Source organism: Paroedura picta, chromosome 1, assembly GCF_049243985.1.
Source record: "Paroedura picta isolate Pp20150507F chromosome 1, Ppicta_v3.0, whole genome shotgun sequence".
Classification (NCBI taxonomy): Eukaryota; Metazoa; Chordata; class Lepidosauria; order Squamata; family Gekkonidae; genus Paroedura; species Paroedura picta.
In genome coordinates, this window is record NC_135369.1 from 149,808,035 (window position 1) to 149,826,220 (window position 18,186).

An 18,186-nucleotide genomic window follows, 5' to 3' on the forward strand; every position below is an offset into this window, starting at 1 on the left:
GTGAACAAAGACAGAGATACAGGATTAGCAGGGTTTGGATCCTATGTGAGTCACTGAGAGTTTCACAATGATGAAGGGGGGGGGGGGTAATAAATGCAGTAGCAAATTTGTGTTGCTGTGCTTTTAAGGCCTTCATTCATACTACTACTTTCAGAATCAAAGACCTAATTTGGGCATCTCCACTTAGCTAAGAAAAATACCAATTATCCCCACCCATCATGGTCATGCATAGGTATAATATTTAAAAAATTCTAGTCAATAAGAAGTCTGTATTTTTATTTCAAGATAAGTGCAACACAAAGTGGCACAAAATGGTATCAAGCTTGCTACTACTGAATGTTAATGTTCAGTGTTGAGGTGGGAGTACTATTGATCTAATTCATAAGTTCTCAGTCATATGCTACTACAAATGTAGATTTCCCTACCAAAACAATGATCACTGCTACCAGCTTTGATTGTGCTCATGCCTGGAGGGGGGCTATGACTATAGACTTTTCATTTGGTAGGGTCCATGTAGCCCCAGGCTTATAAAAAACTTTGTTTTTATAGCCAAGGGTGCTGACTGCAGACCTTCCAGTTTTTATTTCACTTGTGCAGGACAATCCTTAAGGATCAACACTTGTGCCTGTTTCCACACATGGATTGTAATTAGTAGACTATGAAATTTAACACTAACTGTAGGTGACTGCAGTTCTAGGAAAACGAAGGTAGTAATCATTTGTAACTCAGATGCAATGTAACATATCTGGGATGGTCACTCAGCCCATCACAAACACCTATTGCAATGTTGTGTGCTGACTTATTGTTCAAAGTCACAGGCACAAAAAGCTGTGGACAAAAAAGTCTTGAGTTGGTTTCACCACTTTTGAGAGACCTGTTGCATTTATTCTTATGCTATGCTTTGTAAAGTTCAAAATGGCAGAAGCTGTACGTAACCTTAGGAGAAAGTTATTAAAGAGACAGAGGGCAATGCCTTTGGTGGTTCACTGGCTTGTTTCAGATGGACTATCCAGTTGCTGTTTGTTGCAGGGGTTACTCCAAAGAATGCTGGATTAGATGGACTATGATCTGATCCAGCTGAGATGTGTCTAAGTTTAAAAAGCAAGAATGCATGTTCAGTATGTTGGAACCTTCTCAGCAGTTCTACAAATGGAAGGGGAGACACGATCTCTGATTGCCCCCTTCTGCTGCAAAACTGTAGCTCCCTTCTCATGCTGTTCCTGTCCCCCCTCATCTTCAGGAACTACATGGGAATCTTGGCTTATAGTGGTGGAGAATGGGACAGTGATGTTCCAGTGATGGAAATCCTTAAGTCAATGGCAACTTTGGGCAGGACCTGAGCTTGGTATCATTTAATATAGGCTAGTTTTTCCTCTGAGGGGATGAGGATATCCTCTGGGTGATTCACCACTATTCCATTAGGGAGGCAGGGCTATTCAAATTTTTTCCTTCCTGTTAACTTCTGGTGGGAGTCACCGCTGCTCTGTTCAGTTCCTGCCTCAGCATAGGATGACAGCTAAGTAGGCAGTGGGCAGCCCTTTTTAATAATATTCTATTGAGTCTCTATTTCTCTAAATTCTGTCTATCCTAAAGTATTGCCTGAACACTATTAATAGTAGTTCAGAGCGGCTAAAAATCCAGAAGAGAGAAAAGTTTGGAGAGGTGCACTCTCAGTTTAACAGAGCCGGTGGCCATTACATGCCTCCAAGAAGAGAAAATAAGCAGTCACAGCTCACAGGACATTCTCCTTTTGAAGACAGAGATGGAAGCCCTGATGATTGAGGGGGAGACTCAACAGTTGGTGGGCGCATCCTCTAGAACCGTCCCCTCCCTGACCACCAAAGAAGCTTCCCAATCGGCCACAAAAAGTCTAAGGAGATACCAGGCAGCACGGGAACCGTCTAGAAAGCTAGAGCCATGGCAACGAGCTCTGCAGCAAGAAGGACTCTATAGCTGAGAGCATGGCAAGCGGATCTGAAGGCCAAATCAATTGTGACTGCCTAGTCATTCTATGGTGAGAAACTGTTTGGAGAGGCTTTACAGCGAGTATTAGTGGAAACGAGATAAAAAGAAAGTGATGCCCAGGACTTTGAGAAGGTCTAACAGGAGATTACAGTTTGGTTTATCTTCCATGTTTCGAACTCAGAACACCCTACCTAGGTTTCACCAAGGAGGCAAGAGGCTACCATCAGCCAGAAGAGTCCTTCTCCTCTAAGGGGGAAAAAAGGACATCCTCATCCCTCCTACATCATTGTTAGAAATTAAGCAATGTACCAAAGAAAAGGCCATACTGTGAGGCTGCTATAACTGTCATTATTCTGACTGTTTCTTTTCTATATTTCTATGTTCTTGTTACCAGTTTGAAGAGTTAACAGATTATTAGTTAAGTTTAGAAACTGTTGGACTTCCCGAACTGAGCTGGGGTAGGGACTCCCATCGGAAGCTAACAGGAAGGAAAAAATCTGAATAATAATAAGAAAAGAGTTGGTTCTTATATGCCGCTTTTCTCTACCCAAAGGAGTGTCAAAGTGGCTTCCATTCACCTTCCCTTTCCTCTCCCCACAACAGACACCCTGTGAGGTGGGTGAGGCTGGGAGAGCCCTGATATTCCTGCTCAGTCAGAATAGCTTTATCAGTGCTGTGGTGAGCCCAAGGTTACCCAGCTGGCTGCATGTGGGGGAGTGGGGAATCAAACCCCGCTCGCCAGATTAGAAATCCATGCTCCTAACCACTACACCAAGCTGTCTCCATAATGGAATGGTGATGAATCACCCAGACGATGTCCTCTTTTTCTCCTCAGAGGAGGAAGACTCCTCACGGTGAGTATCCAATCGTCATTTTGTCTTAAATTAGTGTGCTTAAAAAAAAAAAATCTAAGCTTTTAAAATCAGCATATCCCCAGTTTAGGAAATATAGTGTTTTGAATGTACTCAGTTGATCAAAAAATCTTTTGTTGGTCAGGAAAATGAATACTTATTTACTAAAATTTCTTTTTGAATTTTGAAACAGGAAATCTGCAAAGGTCAGAATGGACTTTTAATACATGAACCACAGTAGGTTGCTATAAGTCACTGTAACCTATCAACCTAACAGTAGTTGTTCCATTCTATGGCATATGTTCAATAAGAATAGTTCCTTTAGCCTTTCTTAGGAAGTTCACACAAGAATCAATATCACAAAATTTGGACACTTCCATGATCTGTTGAATATTGTTTGAATTTTTAATACTGAAATGAAAGCATAAGATGGGGTAGGAAGAAGCTGCTGGAGGAAAAGTGAAAAAGCTCATCTCACTTGAATTTGATGGTGCCTTGGATCTGAGAATCTGACCCGGTGTTGGTGTAATGCTTACCTAAGATTAGTGTTAATCATGGCTTGTTGCCTTGCTTTGACAGTTTATGCACTGGAGGTTTCATGCCAGGCTGCAGGCTGGAGTTTTAGTCATAGCAGGTTGCCCCACCTCTTCCTGCACCCACATGGGGGAATACTTGGCCTGGGGCACCTCATCCGCCTCCAATTTGTGCTCCTGCATGAGAGCTGGGGCACTGAAGTTCCCAGTGCATAAACGGTCTTTGAGAACGCATGGTGTAGTGGTTAGTGCATCAAACCAGAATTTAGAACACTCAGGTCTGAATCTCTGCTCTGCTGTGATGGAAACTTACTGGGTGACCTTGGGGCTACTACTCCCTCAGCCTAACCTGTTTCACAGTTAAGTGGGTAGGATAAAATGGAGGTGAGAATGTGGAGTAAGCTTCTCTGTATCACCACTGGGGGGAAAGGAGGTACAAATAGTGAAAGTTTCCAAATGAAAGATGGAGCCTGATTTCACTTAGGACTTGGTATAAGATGATACCATTAAAAGCTACTTGATGCCTTTACATTTAAAATTTCATTTACCCCTCTATCATGTTTTTCTTCCTGGTGAAGATCAGAGCTGCTTACAAACATTTAGAAATACAATTCAAACAAAACATAAATGCATAAAAATATCTTAACTGTTTGCTCAGTGCAAGGGTGTTGCTTCACCATAGTAATTGCAATTATGGCCTGTACAATTAATTCAAACTATGGTTAAGCATTATGTCTACATACATGTGTTAAGTCTGCATAGAGCTATTCTGTCCATCAAGGTAAACAGAATTTAACTGAGGAAGATATTCTGTTTCATGTGGGTAATGGAGTGCCTGGTAGACTTGTGACTATGATTACGTCAAACATTTCTACAAGTTATCCCACACCAAAAAGGGACATTTGGTTTTATTACTATTATTATAGTCCTTGTCAAGAGTGTAACAAAATTATTAAAACAAATTGTGTCTGTGGCTGGTTAACTGTATTTCCACATTGATGTAACCTCAGATATTTTTTAATTAACTTTGTCAAAATGATTTGCAGTCTTTGATCTTTGCAGGGAAAATAAATGCATTGGACCTAAAACTGGCTGTTTCTCTCTACACAACCAATAAAAGGTACTCTGGTGATAAAACCCACTAGGCTTCATGGGCTATTTTACAGAATCTTTACTGAGACGTCAGTAAAGCCAGTGGATGTTCAAGTATTTTTCAATAGTACTAAAGGATTAAGGCACTTAATGGAGATGGATTTTTAAGACTGATGACATCTGAAATAACACTGCATACCCAAAGTATTGCTATTTAACTAAGCATATAACAAGGATCACTTTTTTAAAAAACAGCAAAAAAAGGGGGGGGGTCATTCTTTATTTTATTATTTCTATTTGGGTTAGAAACCTGTTTCTACCTGGAATTGCAGATTGCTTTTAAAAAGTTAAACCTATCCTCCATAAATCTATTAGCGCCTACTAGCCAAGGTGAGTAAAGGGAATATCCATACTCACAAGCAGCAGGCTCAGAATACCAGATGCATCAGTGGAAGTCCTTGGCCTCTATGCCCTGTCTCTTTGCCTTCCTGAGCAACTGGCTGGCCAGCTGATCTGTAAAACCATTGGCCTGATCCAGAAAGGTTTCTATTTTTTCTTACACATAACTAAAACCCTTCTTCAAGCCAATGGATACACTGCAATAATCAGTCTACCAATTCTTTAGTTGGAAATGTCCTTTATAGTAGCATTATCTACTGATTTGTTTGCTCATCTATCCTTGTTCCCTTGACCTTGTGTGTACATTGAAATCTTATTTTAAGTTAAATAAGAAAAGTGTTCAGTATATGATTAATTTCTAAATGCAGCAAAAAACACATGCCGAATGAACATACTTCATAGATCATTGCAATAATTTCCAATTACAGAATTTTAAAATTTTGCCTTCTGTATTTAAACCCACCATGAAACTGCCTTACACTGAATTTGATCCTTGGTCAATTAAAGTCAGTATTGTCTACTCTGACTGACAGCACATTTTCAGAGATCTTTCACATTACCTACTCCTTTTAATTAAAAATACCAGGGATCAAATCTGTGACCTCTTACATGGCAAGTGTGTGCTTATACCACTGAGCCACATCCCATCCTTACGATTTTTCTATATAAAATTCCATCACCTCTGAATTTTAACCAGTATTGAATATCCACTATTATACCATCTTAAGTGTACTGAATTTTAACCAGTATTGAATATCCACTATTATACCATCTTAAGTGTATAATTTTATAATGATGTCTTAGCACCCAAAATTTAATTCCCCCCACAACAACAGGTAATCGAAAATATATATTGAATAAGAGTGGTAAGAGAAGGCAATCCTGCACAGCTCAAGATACATCTCTGCTCCAAACTGTAGCTATTTTGCCCCTGTTTTTGCTTACCCACTTCTGGGTCCCAGGGGAAAGGCAGTTAAAATACAGCTCAAGGGATACCTACTACTTGTCTCCAGTAGTTAAGGGTGCTAGACATACTCAGTGAAGTATCCAGTGAAGACGAATGAAATGCTCGCAGTGCAAAGCACTCTCTCTTTATTTATAGGCCTACAATAAAAATAAACAAATGCAGATCAACATTTCCCTTCATATCTGTTGTAGCAGCCTCCTCATCATACAGATTCATTCACCAAAGATGGAAAAAAGTATTGGGAGAATGTTGTTGTATATAATGAGACTGAAACTTTCTTGAGAACTAAAAAAAAGGCAGAAGAATGGGTGCTGAGAAGCTTCAAGTTTAGCAGGAACATGTTATTTTACAATTAAAAATATCAAATGGTTAATTCCCTATAAACAGATTTGACATGAGTTATGAGAAAGCTAATTCTTAAGAAGACAAAAAATTGCTTGTCACTCCATTATTTTACATGAGATTACAGCTATCCATTAAATGTACCCAGCACAGTAAGGACATGTTCTCCCCAATAGGGTTACAGTCTACCCCTTGAAATTCCTGTGTAGGGAACATAAGACATGGAATAAACATTACTCAATGATACTAGTATGGCTCCTGTAGCTGTTTCACCCCATAGCTGCCATAGGACAAATGCCCCACAAGTGTGAAGTTTAACTGGTCTTTGCCTTATCTGCAATGGAGTCAGGGACATTTTACCTCTAGTATAAGGTAAGAGTATATTCTAGAATTCTCTTCTTCCAGCTATGCTTCGGTGTGCTCTGAACAGCCAACAACTGAGTTAGGGAGAAGTTCTCTGTTCAATCAGATTTCCACAGCACCAGCTATGCATTGAGAAGCCCCATGATTTAGGATTTTTAAGAGCAGCATTCCTTTGTTTTTGTGAGCTTTGTGTAAAATGGCGATAGCTTTTAATCTTTTCCATTGTTGCAGAGGTTCCTGGTAGTTGCCTTCTGATGTTCTAGGAGCATGATGGATTTTGCAGAGTTTTCTATATTCCTTAGTAAAGTCTCTAGCCGTCTCTTGATTTTCTTCTGATCTTCTATAGCACATCCAATTACAATGGACTGGAATTTCTGATCAATGGGTCCAGATGGTACCTCAGATATACATGCCCCATAAAGTGACATTAAGCGGCTCTTGGAGTCTTCTAAGTCATCCAAGAGTTTGCTGACTATTTCGTCAATCATCCGCGTAGCATGAAACAGCGATTCCTGCTGCTGGGGATTTCGGATGGTTTCCACAGAAACCTCAACTGTGAGGGTTCTGCCCATCAGACGTTTGGCAGTCAGATTGAGCTCTTCTCTTTCACCTGCATTAGAAAGTGAAACACTTTGAACTGAAGCTTCCTACAACAACAAACTATTATAGGGAGACTGAAAAGAACTGTGTTACTTGATGCGTGATCTATAGCGCATTGCAAAGCAGAAATCATACCCTTCTAAGGCCTCTGAAATTTCTGCAAGACATAAGAGTGGCATTGGCATTGCATACTGCTAGAAGAGGCTCTTTGAGAGGCTGACAATCTTTAGTAGCATCTCTTCATACTAGATAAATCTGTTAACATGCATTCATCTATCATGTAAAGAGGACCAAGCCAAACATGCTGCCATGTATTGTTCTGTATGAAATAACTAATGTGGGGTATGTAGTAAACTAGACAGTAAAGAGTTAGCTGAAGCCTTATTAGGAGTGGAGGGAAACTCCACCCCCAATTATTATTTTTCCTTGCTTTCATTCTCCTAAGTTACTAGGAGCTAGGCTGCAAATAAAGAAGTTGTGTTCTGCAGCTCCTGTGAGTATCTAGATTTATTGATTACAAAAGGGTAGCTATTGTAAGAATGAGGAATCAGATGCGATTGTTCCTCTGCCCCACACACAGGGAGCTAGCTCTAAACAGAACAAGAGTAAGGAAGGGGAAACATTTCATCTGATGATTGCTCCTTCTCACGGTAGACATTTGCAGCACATTGTTTTCATGGGTACCCAGACCCTTAGCCATGGCTTCATTGAGCACCAAAGGAAAAGGTTATAGGTGGCTACTAGGAAATATCTGCATATGGAAACTTCCTTTGTTTTTTTGATCAACATATTTTAAAATCTTCCTTTGAGTGAATGAAGAGATGCACAAGTGATATGCTTACTAAGCTCCCACCTTCACTAATATTCCTCATATCTTGGCTGTTCTGTATATTATGGATCATTTCCAGAAGAGTTTCTTTTTCTTGTTCCATTGACGATGCTGCATCCCGCAAGGCTTCAACCCTAATTGTGGGCAAAAGGAAGAGGAAGAATTGGGGAAATACTGTACATCCTGGTAAAAACACTTATCAACACATACACTCGATAAAAAGTTAAACGTGGCAAGCTGTTCCTAATAGTACTAATTTAGTTTACAAACTAGAACAAACTAAATTTCCTACTTTTTCATCTCCTGGTTTGGTCCAAAATGCTGTTCTTTCTACATTGAAAAACTAAGAGCTGATTCAGCCCCTCAGTAGAGTGTGTGTGATGGCTTTCCATAAGCAGATGATGGCCTTCCAAAGGGAAAAACGGGAAGGAAAGAGCAGTCCAGTACATTAAGTCCACAGTCACCTTTCCTCCTAGATCCCTCTACCTTGAAGAGAGAGGAAGGGTAATAAATCTCATCTTCTCAGCCTGGAGTAGCAGCAATTATCACAAGAAGAAAGATAGGGGAAAGGACCCTTGTGATAATGTAACCCAGTTATGAATCCTATCATGCATGTTGGAAGGAAATGGAAAATACATCAACCACCTGGCCCAGTAGCATTCTGTAGCATTACTGAAAGGAGCATATAGATTCAAGTGACTGAGAGGCAGTTTCCAAAAAACAAAAACAAAAAACCCTTCCATTAGTTTATGTAAAGTGGACCTTCACAGTTTAACAATTACATTCTTTCTGAGTTAGACCATGCCTGAAAACAACTTTTACAAAACTTTGGTTAATCTTATAACATTTAGCATTTGCAGATCATCTAGGTTGCTGGTTTGCTTTTTACCACTGGCAAAAAAATAGTGTAGCAGGGGGAAGGAAGAGGAACAACTGGGAAAACTAGGATCAGGGAGCCATAGATCTGAATCCCCTCTCTGCCACAGAAGCCTGCTGTCTGACCTTGGGCCAGTCATAATAACCTAACCAACATCACAGCATAGTTGCTACAATAAAATGGAGGAGGGACTGAGGATCCCCACAGGGAATTAATTAAGTAAATAATGTACTTTTTATATATGATAGGCAAGAGTGGAGGAGGCATTGTTCACTATTTAATTTTGGATACAGATTGCCTTCTCATGTCATGCTTAGACTCTTCTCAGGATGATTTTCGTAGAAGACTGCCTTTTATTGCTGCAATTCTGTGAATGGACAGCATCCTTGTTACTGTGGGATTAATAAGAAAATGACCAACATAATATATTTAAAATCAGGGCATTGGCATGATGAAACCAACTGGTTGCCATTACAGTAAAGATTCATAAGAGGATATAGTGCTCCTTTCCCCCAAACTGTAAAATGATTGTGCTTACTTTTACTACAGAAAGTAATATAAACATAGTATAAAGGGAAAGAATGTTGGTGCACTTTTTGAAAACAGGTTTTTCAGACTTCAAGTGAGCATTATGGAGGTATAGTCTTTGTAACTCCCATCTCTGCTGCAGTCTGGTACCTGACCTTTAGTTGCCTTAACTTTGTGAAGGGACAATGGTCAGGTTCCTCCCAAGAGCATCCTTCTCTCTCACACTTGTTAGCAGCTCTTTATCTTCAAAGTCTGATTTGTTTCCTCTCACTGCTAGATGCCAAATATGAGATGCCCTGGCCCATCTTAATGTTTGGGATAGTTTGCCTTAATTATTTTTTACTTTGGATATAAAATGTTTAGTATTAGCTGTCTAGCTAGAAGTTTGGCTAAGTTTCACTGCCCATATGTGCGTTCAAGACCCAGCAGATGGGAGCTTAGCCTGCTATTTCTGTAAGCTTTGAGAACTGCTTATTAAAATCTCCTTATAAACAAACCTGGATCTTGCATGTCATTTCTACAAAACTGGAGTTCCCAAAACAATGGATTAGACCAGCGGTCCCCAACCACCGGTCCGGGCAGCGGCTCCTCCTTGTCCTCCTCCCCAACTGCTGCCTCGGGAGCTGCCCTGCCACACTGCCGCCGACTCACTTTTGGTACTCTCCAGCGGCCGCCATGGCTGGGGCTCCCCCTCAGCATAGCACTGGGCAGCTGCTGCTGGCAGGGCCCCCCAGTGGGCGGCGGGGAGTCAGGGGCACTGGTGGGAAAGCAAGTGGAACAGGGGCTAAGGCGGAGGCAGCGATGTTCCGTAGCAAAAGACTACCCCCCCCCCGGGCCTCAGTAAAATTGTCAAGCGTTGACAGTGATAAAAAGGTTGGGGACCACTGGATTAGACTACAGGTGGCCAAACTGTGGTTCATCTTCATGGCTTCTGGATTAGAGATTCGGATTAGAAATGGATTAGAAATTTTGTCCAATTCATTAAACTTTAGAAGAAGAAAAGGGTGTGGTTTTGTCATGGTGTTCTGTTGGCAGCATCTAATGCTCATTTTACTTCATTTTTAGCTAGGTTTGATATGCAGGGAGTCCCCGTGCCAAAAAGGCTCCACTCCAACAAGAGTATCTAAACTCTACTTATCAAAATGGAAACAAAGGGTTGCATATCAAGTTGTCCTATATCATATTAAACGCTTTAATATGAGAGCATGTCCAGAAAGCCAGCTCAAAGTTTGTATAAGCAACTTTCCCTTTTATACATTTTCTCCCGCAACTGCACCTCTCACCCCTCCTCCTGTCTGAGAAACAGGAGCTTACAGTTTACACATGTCTGCCTTGGAGGGGCTCATAAAAAAAGAGTTTAGCAAAATCAAAATGTGTTTGTGGTTAAGTTCCTTGTGCCGTCTGCTGATGTTTAAACTGTTTTGCAGAAAAGGCCAAGTTGAACTGACTTCCCGCTTGAAAATACATAAATTTCTACTTTTAAGAAATATCTCTGAATCGCAGTTTTTAAGCTATTCCTAGCAGAGCAAAGAAAATCTAGCATCTGACTTTTTCCTAACAGACCTATGCTTTGATAGTCATTAAACAGTGTCACATGACCATCCATTTTATGGTCTGGTTTCCAACCATGTAAGCAAGTCTTCCTTGGTTACAAATGTAACAGAGATCTCACCCTTCCCAGTGTGGAATGAGACCAGTCTCTATGGCTTTCCATTCTCTCCTTGTAAAAGGAAACTCTGAGAAGTCACCTCCTTATTGTTACCACAAGCAGATGCTCTTCAGGCTCCACCTAGCCCAGGGGTCTCCAGCCTTTTAAAGCCTGTGGGCCCCTTTGTAATTCTAACACGAGGCAGTGGGCACAGCCACAAAATGGCTGCTTCAGGAGCCAACCACAAAATATCCAAGAATTAAGTTATGTGTAACTTTAACAGCAACTCTTCAACATTACTTATTTATTTTTAGATTTCTATACCACCGTTCTCCAAAGTCAGAAGCTCATTAAAGGCAGAAGCTCTGTTTTATACCATGCCTTTTAAAATGAACATATTGTTTAAAAATATTTTTTTGCATACACACAGCTTAGCTGAAGTCATGCAGTGACGTTCCTTATACTGTGGTGCCAGCTATTGCCAAAGCAACATTTTAAAGATCTGCACAGTCAAATGTATTTCCAGTGGGTACTCAGAAGCCCTGCTAGACAAAAGCCCTATCTGGCTCAGCCATGGAGTCTGCAGCCATGATATTGGGGACCCTCGTTTTAACCCTTAGTATTCCTGGCAATTGCGGGCAGTACTCCCAAGAACAGTTGCCAGTGTATAAGCGCCATTCAACTCAATGACATTTATGTCTGTGTAAAAGGCCTAGGCTTGCACAGCAGTCATTCCTCACAGTCCAGGCACAAGTTCCGACAAACAATAAAAGGTGCCCAGACACCATAAACTTTCTGCAATGGCAGCTGGGACTCCGAGGTCTCTGTTAGTTTGGAACTATTTATAGGTCTCCCCCACCAGAGCACCTGTGTGTTTCGCTCACAACTTTGGCCCATCTTCCAGAAGCATGTCTTCCTCATTGTCGCACAGATGAAGAGAAAATGTGAGGTAGCCCAAGCTTGCTATGAAGGTGAAACAAACCAATATCCACCACTTGGAGACCCAAGTGTGATGGCCTTAAGCACAGGCAGCAGCATCCTCTTATTAAATTGGCAAATAATGAAACATGGCAAGTACTTGCATATGGGAAGCGGCTGCTAGGGTCCTCACACCTTGGAGGGCCCATATCCAGCCCGTGCTGAGGCAGCTGCATTGGCTTCAGATTGCTGCCCGGATGCGGTTCAAAGTTCTGGTACTTACCTTCAAGGCCTTCACGGTCTAGGTCCCACATAACTTAGGGACTGCCTTTCGCCCTATGCCCCCCACAGAGCACTACGCTCTGCGGTAAGCAATTTATTGGTCATACCCGGCCCCAGGAAAGCGTGCTTGGCCTCGACCAGGGCCATGGCCTTTTCGGTCCTGGCACCTACCTGGTGGAATGAGTTCCGGGAAGAGATGAGGGCCCTTCAGGAACTTCTGCAGGGCCTGCAACATGGAGCTCTTCCCCCAGGTCTATGGTTGAGGCCGGCATGCTATGGAAGAACTGCCCCCCCCTTCCTTCTTTAACATCTTATTGACGGCTGAAGTTCTATTCTCCCATATCCTCCCCCAGAGGTATTGGTTAAGGGGGATTTCTTAGCTGTTTTAATGCCGAATTGTATCTTGAATTTTGTATAGGTATTGGATATTTATATGGTTTTTAGGGGAATTTTTTTGGGGGGTTTAAATGTTGTAACCCACCACGAGCCTTTTGGGAGTGGCGGGCTAAAAATCAAATCAATCAATCAATAAATAAGCGATCATCAATATACAATAAGTGTTCTTTTGTTAACACTTTAAAAATCAGTATTTGATAATCAATCAGCAGAAATTATGCATGTATCTATAACCTGTAAGCAAACAGCACCAAGAGAAACTTTATGCCACCAGAGAACTAGAAACCTGAATTCTTATTGTCTTTTATTATCTATGGACTACTGGCATGTATTGTTCTAATTCCTTTACTGTTTTTATATCAACTGATATGATATTGATCGCATTGTAATGGCCTATGGCTGGAAACAATAAAGTCGTATGTAGATGTATGTATGTATGTATGTATGTATGTATGTATGTATGTATGTATGTATGTATGTATGTATGTATGTATGTATGTAAGAGAAACTTCCAATTCAAAAAGTTTTGGACAATGAAAGAGGGTATCATATTTTAATCATACTCCTGATTTCTTGTTGTTGTTGTTGTTGTTGTTGTTAGGTGCAAAGTCATGTCCGACCCGTCGCAACCCCATGGACAATCCTGTCTTCCTGTCCTCTACCATTCCCCGGAGTCCATTTAAGTTTGCACCGACTGCTTCAGTGACTCCATCCAGCCACCTCATTCTCTGTCGTCCCCTTCTTCTTTTGCCCTCAATCGCTCCCAGCAACAGGCTCTTCTCTAGGGAGTCCTTCCTTCTCATGAGGTGGCCAAAGTATTTGAGTTTCATCTTCAGGATCTGGCCTTCTAAGGAACAGTCAGGGCTGATCTCCTCTAGGACTGATCGGTTTGTTCGCCTTGCAGTCCAAGGGACTCGCAAGAGTCTTCTCCAGCACCAGAGTTCAAAAGCCTCAATTCTTTGATGCTCGGCCTTCCTTATGGTCCAACTTTCACAGCCATACATTGCAACTGGGAAGACCATAGCCTTGAATAGACGCAATTTTGTTGTCAGGGTGATGTCTCTGCTTTTTAGGATGCTGTCTAGATTTGCCATAACTTTCCTCCCCAGGAAAGCATCTTTTAATTTCTTTGCTGCAGTCCCCATCTGCAGTGATCTTTGAGCCCAGGAAAATAAAATCTGTCACTACCTCCATTTCTTCCCCATCTATTTGGCTGGAATTGAGAGGGCCAGATGCCATGATCTTCGTTTTCTTGATGTTGAGTTTCAAGCCAACTTTTGCACTCTCCTCCTTCACCTGCATCAACAGGCTCTTTAGTTCCTCTTTACTTTCTGCCATTAGAGTGGTATCATCTGCATATCTGAGGTTGTTGATATTTCTCCCTGCAATCTTGATCCCAATTTGTGACTCCTCTAATCCTGCCTTTCTCAGATGTGCTCCACATAAAAATTAAATAGGCAAGGCGACAGTATACAGCCTTGCTATACTCCTTTCTCAATTTTGAACGAATCAGTGATTCCATGCCCGGTTCTCACTGTTGCTTCTTGACCTGCCTATAGGTTTCTCAAGATACAAATAAGATGCTCTGGTATTCCCATCTCTTCAAGAACTTGCCACAATTTGTTGTGCTCCACACAATCAAAGGCTCCCTAGCTTTCTCCATGATCCAGCGTATATTGTCAATTTGATCTCTAGTTCCTCTTCAAAATCCTGCCTGTACTTCTGGAAGTTCTCAGTCCACATATTGCTGGAGCCTAGCTTGTAGGATTTTGAGCATAATTTTGCTAGCATGAGAAATGAGTGCAATGGTGCGGTAGTTTGAACATTCTTTGGCATTGCCCTTCTTTGGAATTGGAATGTAAACTGACCTTTTCCAATCCTGTGGCCATTGTTGAGTTTTCCAAATTTGCTGGCATACTGAGTGTAGCACTTTTACTGCATCAATTTCTAGTGCTTTCTAGTGCTACACAAGTCCACTTTCTTCTGGTCTCCCTTTCCCAAGCACTCTCAACTACATCCACATGAAAAGAGAATGACTCAAAGCCAATCTGACCCAATTAAGTTCTAGAGTGAGAACCAAAAGATCTGGATTCAAATTCAGGCTCCAATAAGGACTCCTTGTGAAATCTTTGGCAAATTAGACCCTGACCTGGGTGTAAACTGCACGGATCTTTTATTCCAATCCCAGGTCAATTCAGTCCCTGCCCTCTACACAGAATGCAATTTCCGTTTGGATTTTGGCCGATTTAAATTTTCCTTCTGCAGCAAGAAGGATTGATCCGGAGTGACCCTACCTTTATTGTGCGATATCTTGGAGTGCTTTTAATGCTCAATATATTTTAAAATCCTGATTGGGAAACCAAGCTCCTGTGGTAGAGAATCTCTGATAGGCCACACCTGGTCATGTTTTGTGGATTTTTCCTCCCTCCGATGCCTTTTTCGATCTTCTCCCCCAGCCCTCCAAGAAAAGAAAGAGGCTCCCTGCTTGGCTCCTCCCCCCCTCCCTTCAAGAAAAGAAAGAAAGAGGCTTGGCTCCCCCCCCTTCTGAACTACCCTAACCACGTGCAAAAGACTTTCCTGTTTCAATGGGGAGGAGGGGGGAGAAGAAGACCCGAGTTCAAAGCGATCTGAATTCAACAGGATTGACAATGGAATAAACAAAGTAAGTGCAGAGGGACTCTGCCCTGGATAGCCCAGGCAAGCCTGATGTCATCAAATCTCAGAAGCTAAGCAGTCCCTGGCTAGTATTTGCATGGGAGACCTCCAAGGAATGCTAGGGTCATGATGCCAGGCAATAGCAAACGATCCCCGAATGTCTCTTGTTTGGATGCCAGACAATTCTAGGATCTCCTGGCTATACCACACACATGCCATATGATAAACAAATAAATAAATTTGGCAAATCACTTCCTGTCAACCTCTTTTCTCTGTATATTAAAATCATAATGGTTAAGGGAGCTGGTGACACGGTGGGAGTTAATGGATACACTTCCTTAAATAATGGTGCAATCCTAAACAGAGTTATGCCGTAAAACCACAATCTTCAGTTGATTTTGAAGCATATAACTTCGCTTAGGACCATATTGTAGAATGGGTTTTGTCATTTTTGGCACAGCAGTTTCCCTCTGGAAGTTGATTTTAGAATATCAAAACACCTTGCAGTTAAAAAATGGCCCTAGCGCCTCCCCTTCCCTGTAGTAGTGCTCCAAACTCCACCCAGCTTTGTCCAGTCAAATTTCCTCGCCTCAGAGCAGATTTCTAGATCATTCTATGTTGTTATTTTTAACACCTCCTGAAAACAGCCTTCCTTTAGCTATAAACTTTAGCTTCATTTAGCTATGAACAGTGTGATGAAAGAGGATAAGCCATACCTCCTGTTCAACTATATATATATATTTATATATATATATATAATATAATTATATAATTATATTATATTATATAATATATAATATATAATATATAATATATAATATATAATATATAATATATAATATATAATATATAATATATAATATATAATATATAATATTTATATTTATATTTATATTTATATTTATATTTATATTATTTTACACTGCCCTCCCAGCAAGCTGGCTCAGGCTTTTAAACTTCAAGCCCCTAAATACACTGACCTAACGTATTTCTTCTTGTTATGATGAAATCACATCATCCTTGTAGTTTTAATCATTCAGATTCTCTCTTCCCGAGATATGGTAAGCCCCCCTCCCCACCCCCAAGCAAAACAAATTGACCCCGAGGACCAAAGCGAATTAAGAAACATTTGGCAAATGTAAAGTTTTTCTGGGATTATTATCATTAAAATAGAACAAAACTGAATGCAGTGGCACCTTTAAGGCCAACTAAGTTTTATTCAAGGTATCACTGTATCTGAGGAAGTGTGCATGCCCGTGAAAGCTCATACATTGAGTAAAACTTTGTCGGTCTTAAAGATGTCACTGGACTCTAAATTTGTTGGGCTGCCTCAGACCAACACAGCCACCCACAATCAGCATCCCTGTGTTTCCCTTGAGCAGCGTCTTGTCCCCTTCTGAACAGCTGCCAAGCCGGTGAAATCGTTCCCATCCTAACGCCGGGAAAACTCAGGCGGCTGCCATCCGGGGGGGGGGGGGGGGGGGCGGCGGGACGGACTGCATGGACTTTTTTTGCTTTGTTTTGTAAGAGTAATCATGTTTTCCAGGGCGGGAGACATTTAAGAGGGCCCCTCCTTGCAAGAAACAGTCACCTTATATCTCGGTTACCACATAAAAAGCTTTAATAATAACAATAAACCCCACCTGGCCACTGGGCGCCTTCTCTTCTGCGGCCAACCAGGGGTTATGCAGCTGCTTCCCCGGCCTCCTCAGGCCCCCTCCCCGCCTGACAAAAGCCATTGCTCTACATTCCCCCCCCCCCACACACACACACACATACACACACACAGCCCACACACTCTCGCACCGCCGGCCGAGCGGACTACCTCCGTTCCAGCTGGTCGAGGCTCTCCAGCAGGCGGCTGGAGCGGTCCGCCATGGAAGTGGAGCGGAAAAAGCGGCCTCGCACCTGCCCGCCACCGCCCGCCTGCTGGGCTGCTTCGCCGCCACCGCCGCCGCCGCCCTTCCCGCTGCTGCTGATCTTGGCCTGGGCCATGGCGGCCGAGGCGAGAGAGAGGTGGCCGCCTCTGCCCCTTGCCCGGGAGGAGTCCCCGCAGCCAGGCTGCGGCCACAGCGCCGCCCCCGGAGTGACACCGGCGTCGCCGCCAAAGGAGGAGACGAGTCATCCCTGCTCGCGCTCTCGAGCCCCCCGGGCCGCTCGGCGGGCACAACCCCAAGTGCCGGAGCCCGGCCGCCCAGCAGCCATCGGCGGGCTGAGGGGCTGCGAGGAAAGGGGGGAAGGCCCGCTCGCACACGCCCAGGGGCCGCCTCGCCCTCATGAAAAGTAAACCGAAAGGTCTCACGACACAGCGCTGCCAGTACGCGGTGAAGCAGAACTGGGCAGAATTTAAAATCCAGCCAGGAAAAAGAGATCATTCACTCCTTACTTTAGTTAACACTTGTAATTGTAGCAGAATGGGACTATTCCATACATAATCTCCCTTAAGAAGTGTTCTTCTCAGCACTCATAAAAACAACTGTTCTTATTGCCACTGATACTTATTCTTAAAATGCTGTCTGTGTTGCCTAGGTTTTTATACTGCCAAGCTTTTTTTTTTTGTATGGAATACAACATTGCTGCATTCCCTTGACTTAATGCCAGTAGCTGACAGTGAGAAACCTTCCCATTAACTGCACTGCAGTGGTTTCTCAGCTCTTAAAAACTTTTAGGGAAATAAAGCCAAAGAGGCTTCTGACTTGAGAACTAAACAATATTTTATCTACACAATAGTGCTATTGATTTGGTTGGGCACAGTGGAAAACAACCTAACAATAAGCACAGGAAAGATTGTATGGTAAGGAGAAACAAGTACAGATTTGTAATTCAGGAAGCCTTCAGTCCTAAAAACCATCCACTTCTGCCACCTAGCAACTACAGTAATCAATCCTTTAGCATTGTCAACTTCAAGATACTTGAGGGTGGAATCTTAGGAGGATGAGGT

The 18,186-nt window shown here is 42.2% G+C and overlaps 1 protein-coding gene across 1 annotated transcript; it reads right to left on the reverse strand.

The window, feature by feature from the left end:
- Positions 1-89: 89 nt before the first annotated feature.
- Positions 90-17,465, reverse strand: BAG2 (BAG cochaperone 2). The gene is made up of 3 exons (XM_077308059.1): positions 17,071-17,465; positions 7,966-8,075; positions 90-7,122 (listed from the first exon to the last, which is right to left on the reverse strand). Exons 1-3 carry the CDS (start codon positions 17,238-17,240, stop codon positions 6,722-6,724), a joined length of 681 nt encoding a protein of 226 aa, XP_077164174.1. The 5' UTR covers positions 17,241-17,465; the 3' UTR covers positions 90-6,721.
- Positions 17,466-18,186: the final 721 nt, after the last annotated feature.

What these genes read in the sequence shown, in the direction of transcription:
- BAG2 (XM_077308059.1), bottom strand. Translation starts at nt 17,240, where the DNA reads ATGGCCCAGGCCAAGATCAGCAGCAGCGGGAAGGGCGGCGGCGGCGGT. An exon ending in CTCGACCAGCTGGAACGGAG is followed by an intron (nt 8,076 to 17,070) that starts GTAGTCCGCTCG and finishes GCCCACAATTAG; the next exon opens with GGTTGAAGCCTTGCGGGATG. An exon ending in TATGAGGAATATTAGTGAAG is followed by an intron (nt 7,123 to 7,965) that starts GTGGGAGCTTAG and finishes TTTCTAATGCAG; the next exon opens with GTGAAAGAGAAGAGCTCAAT.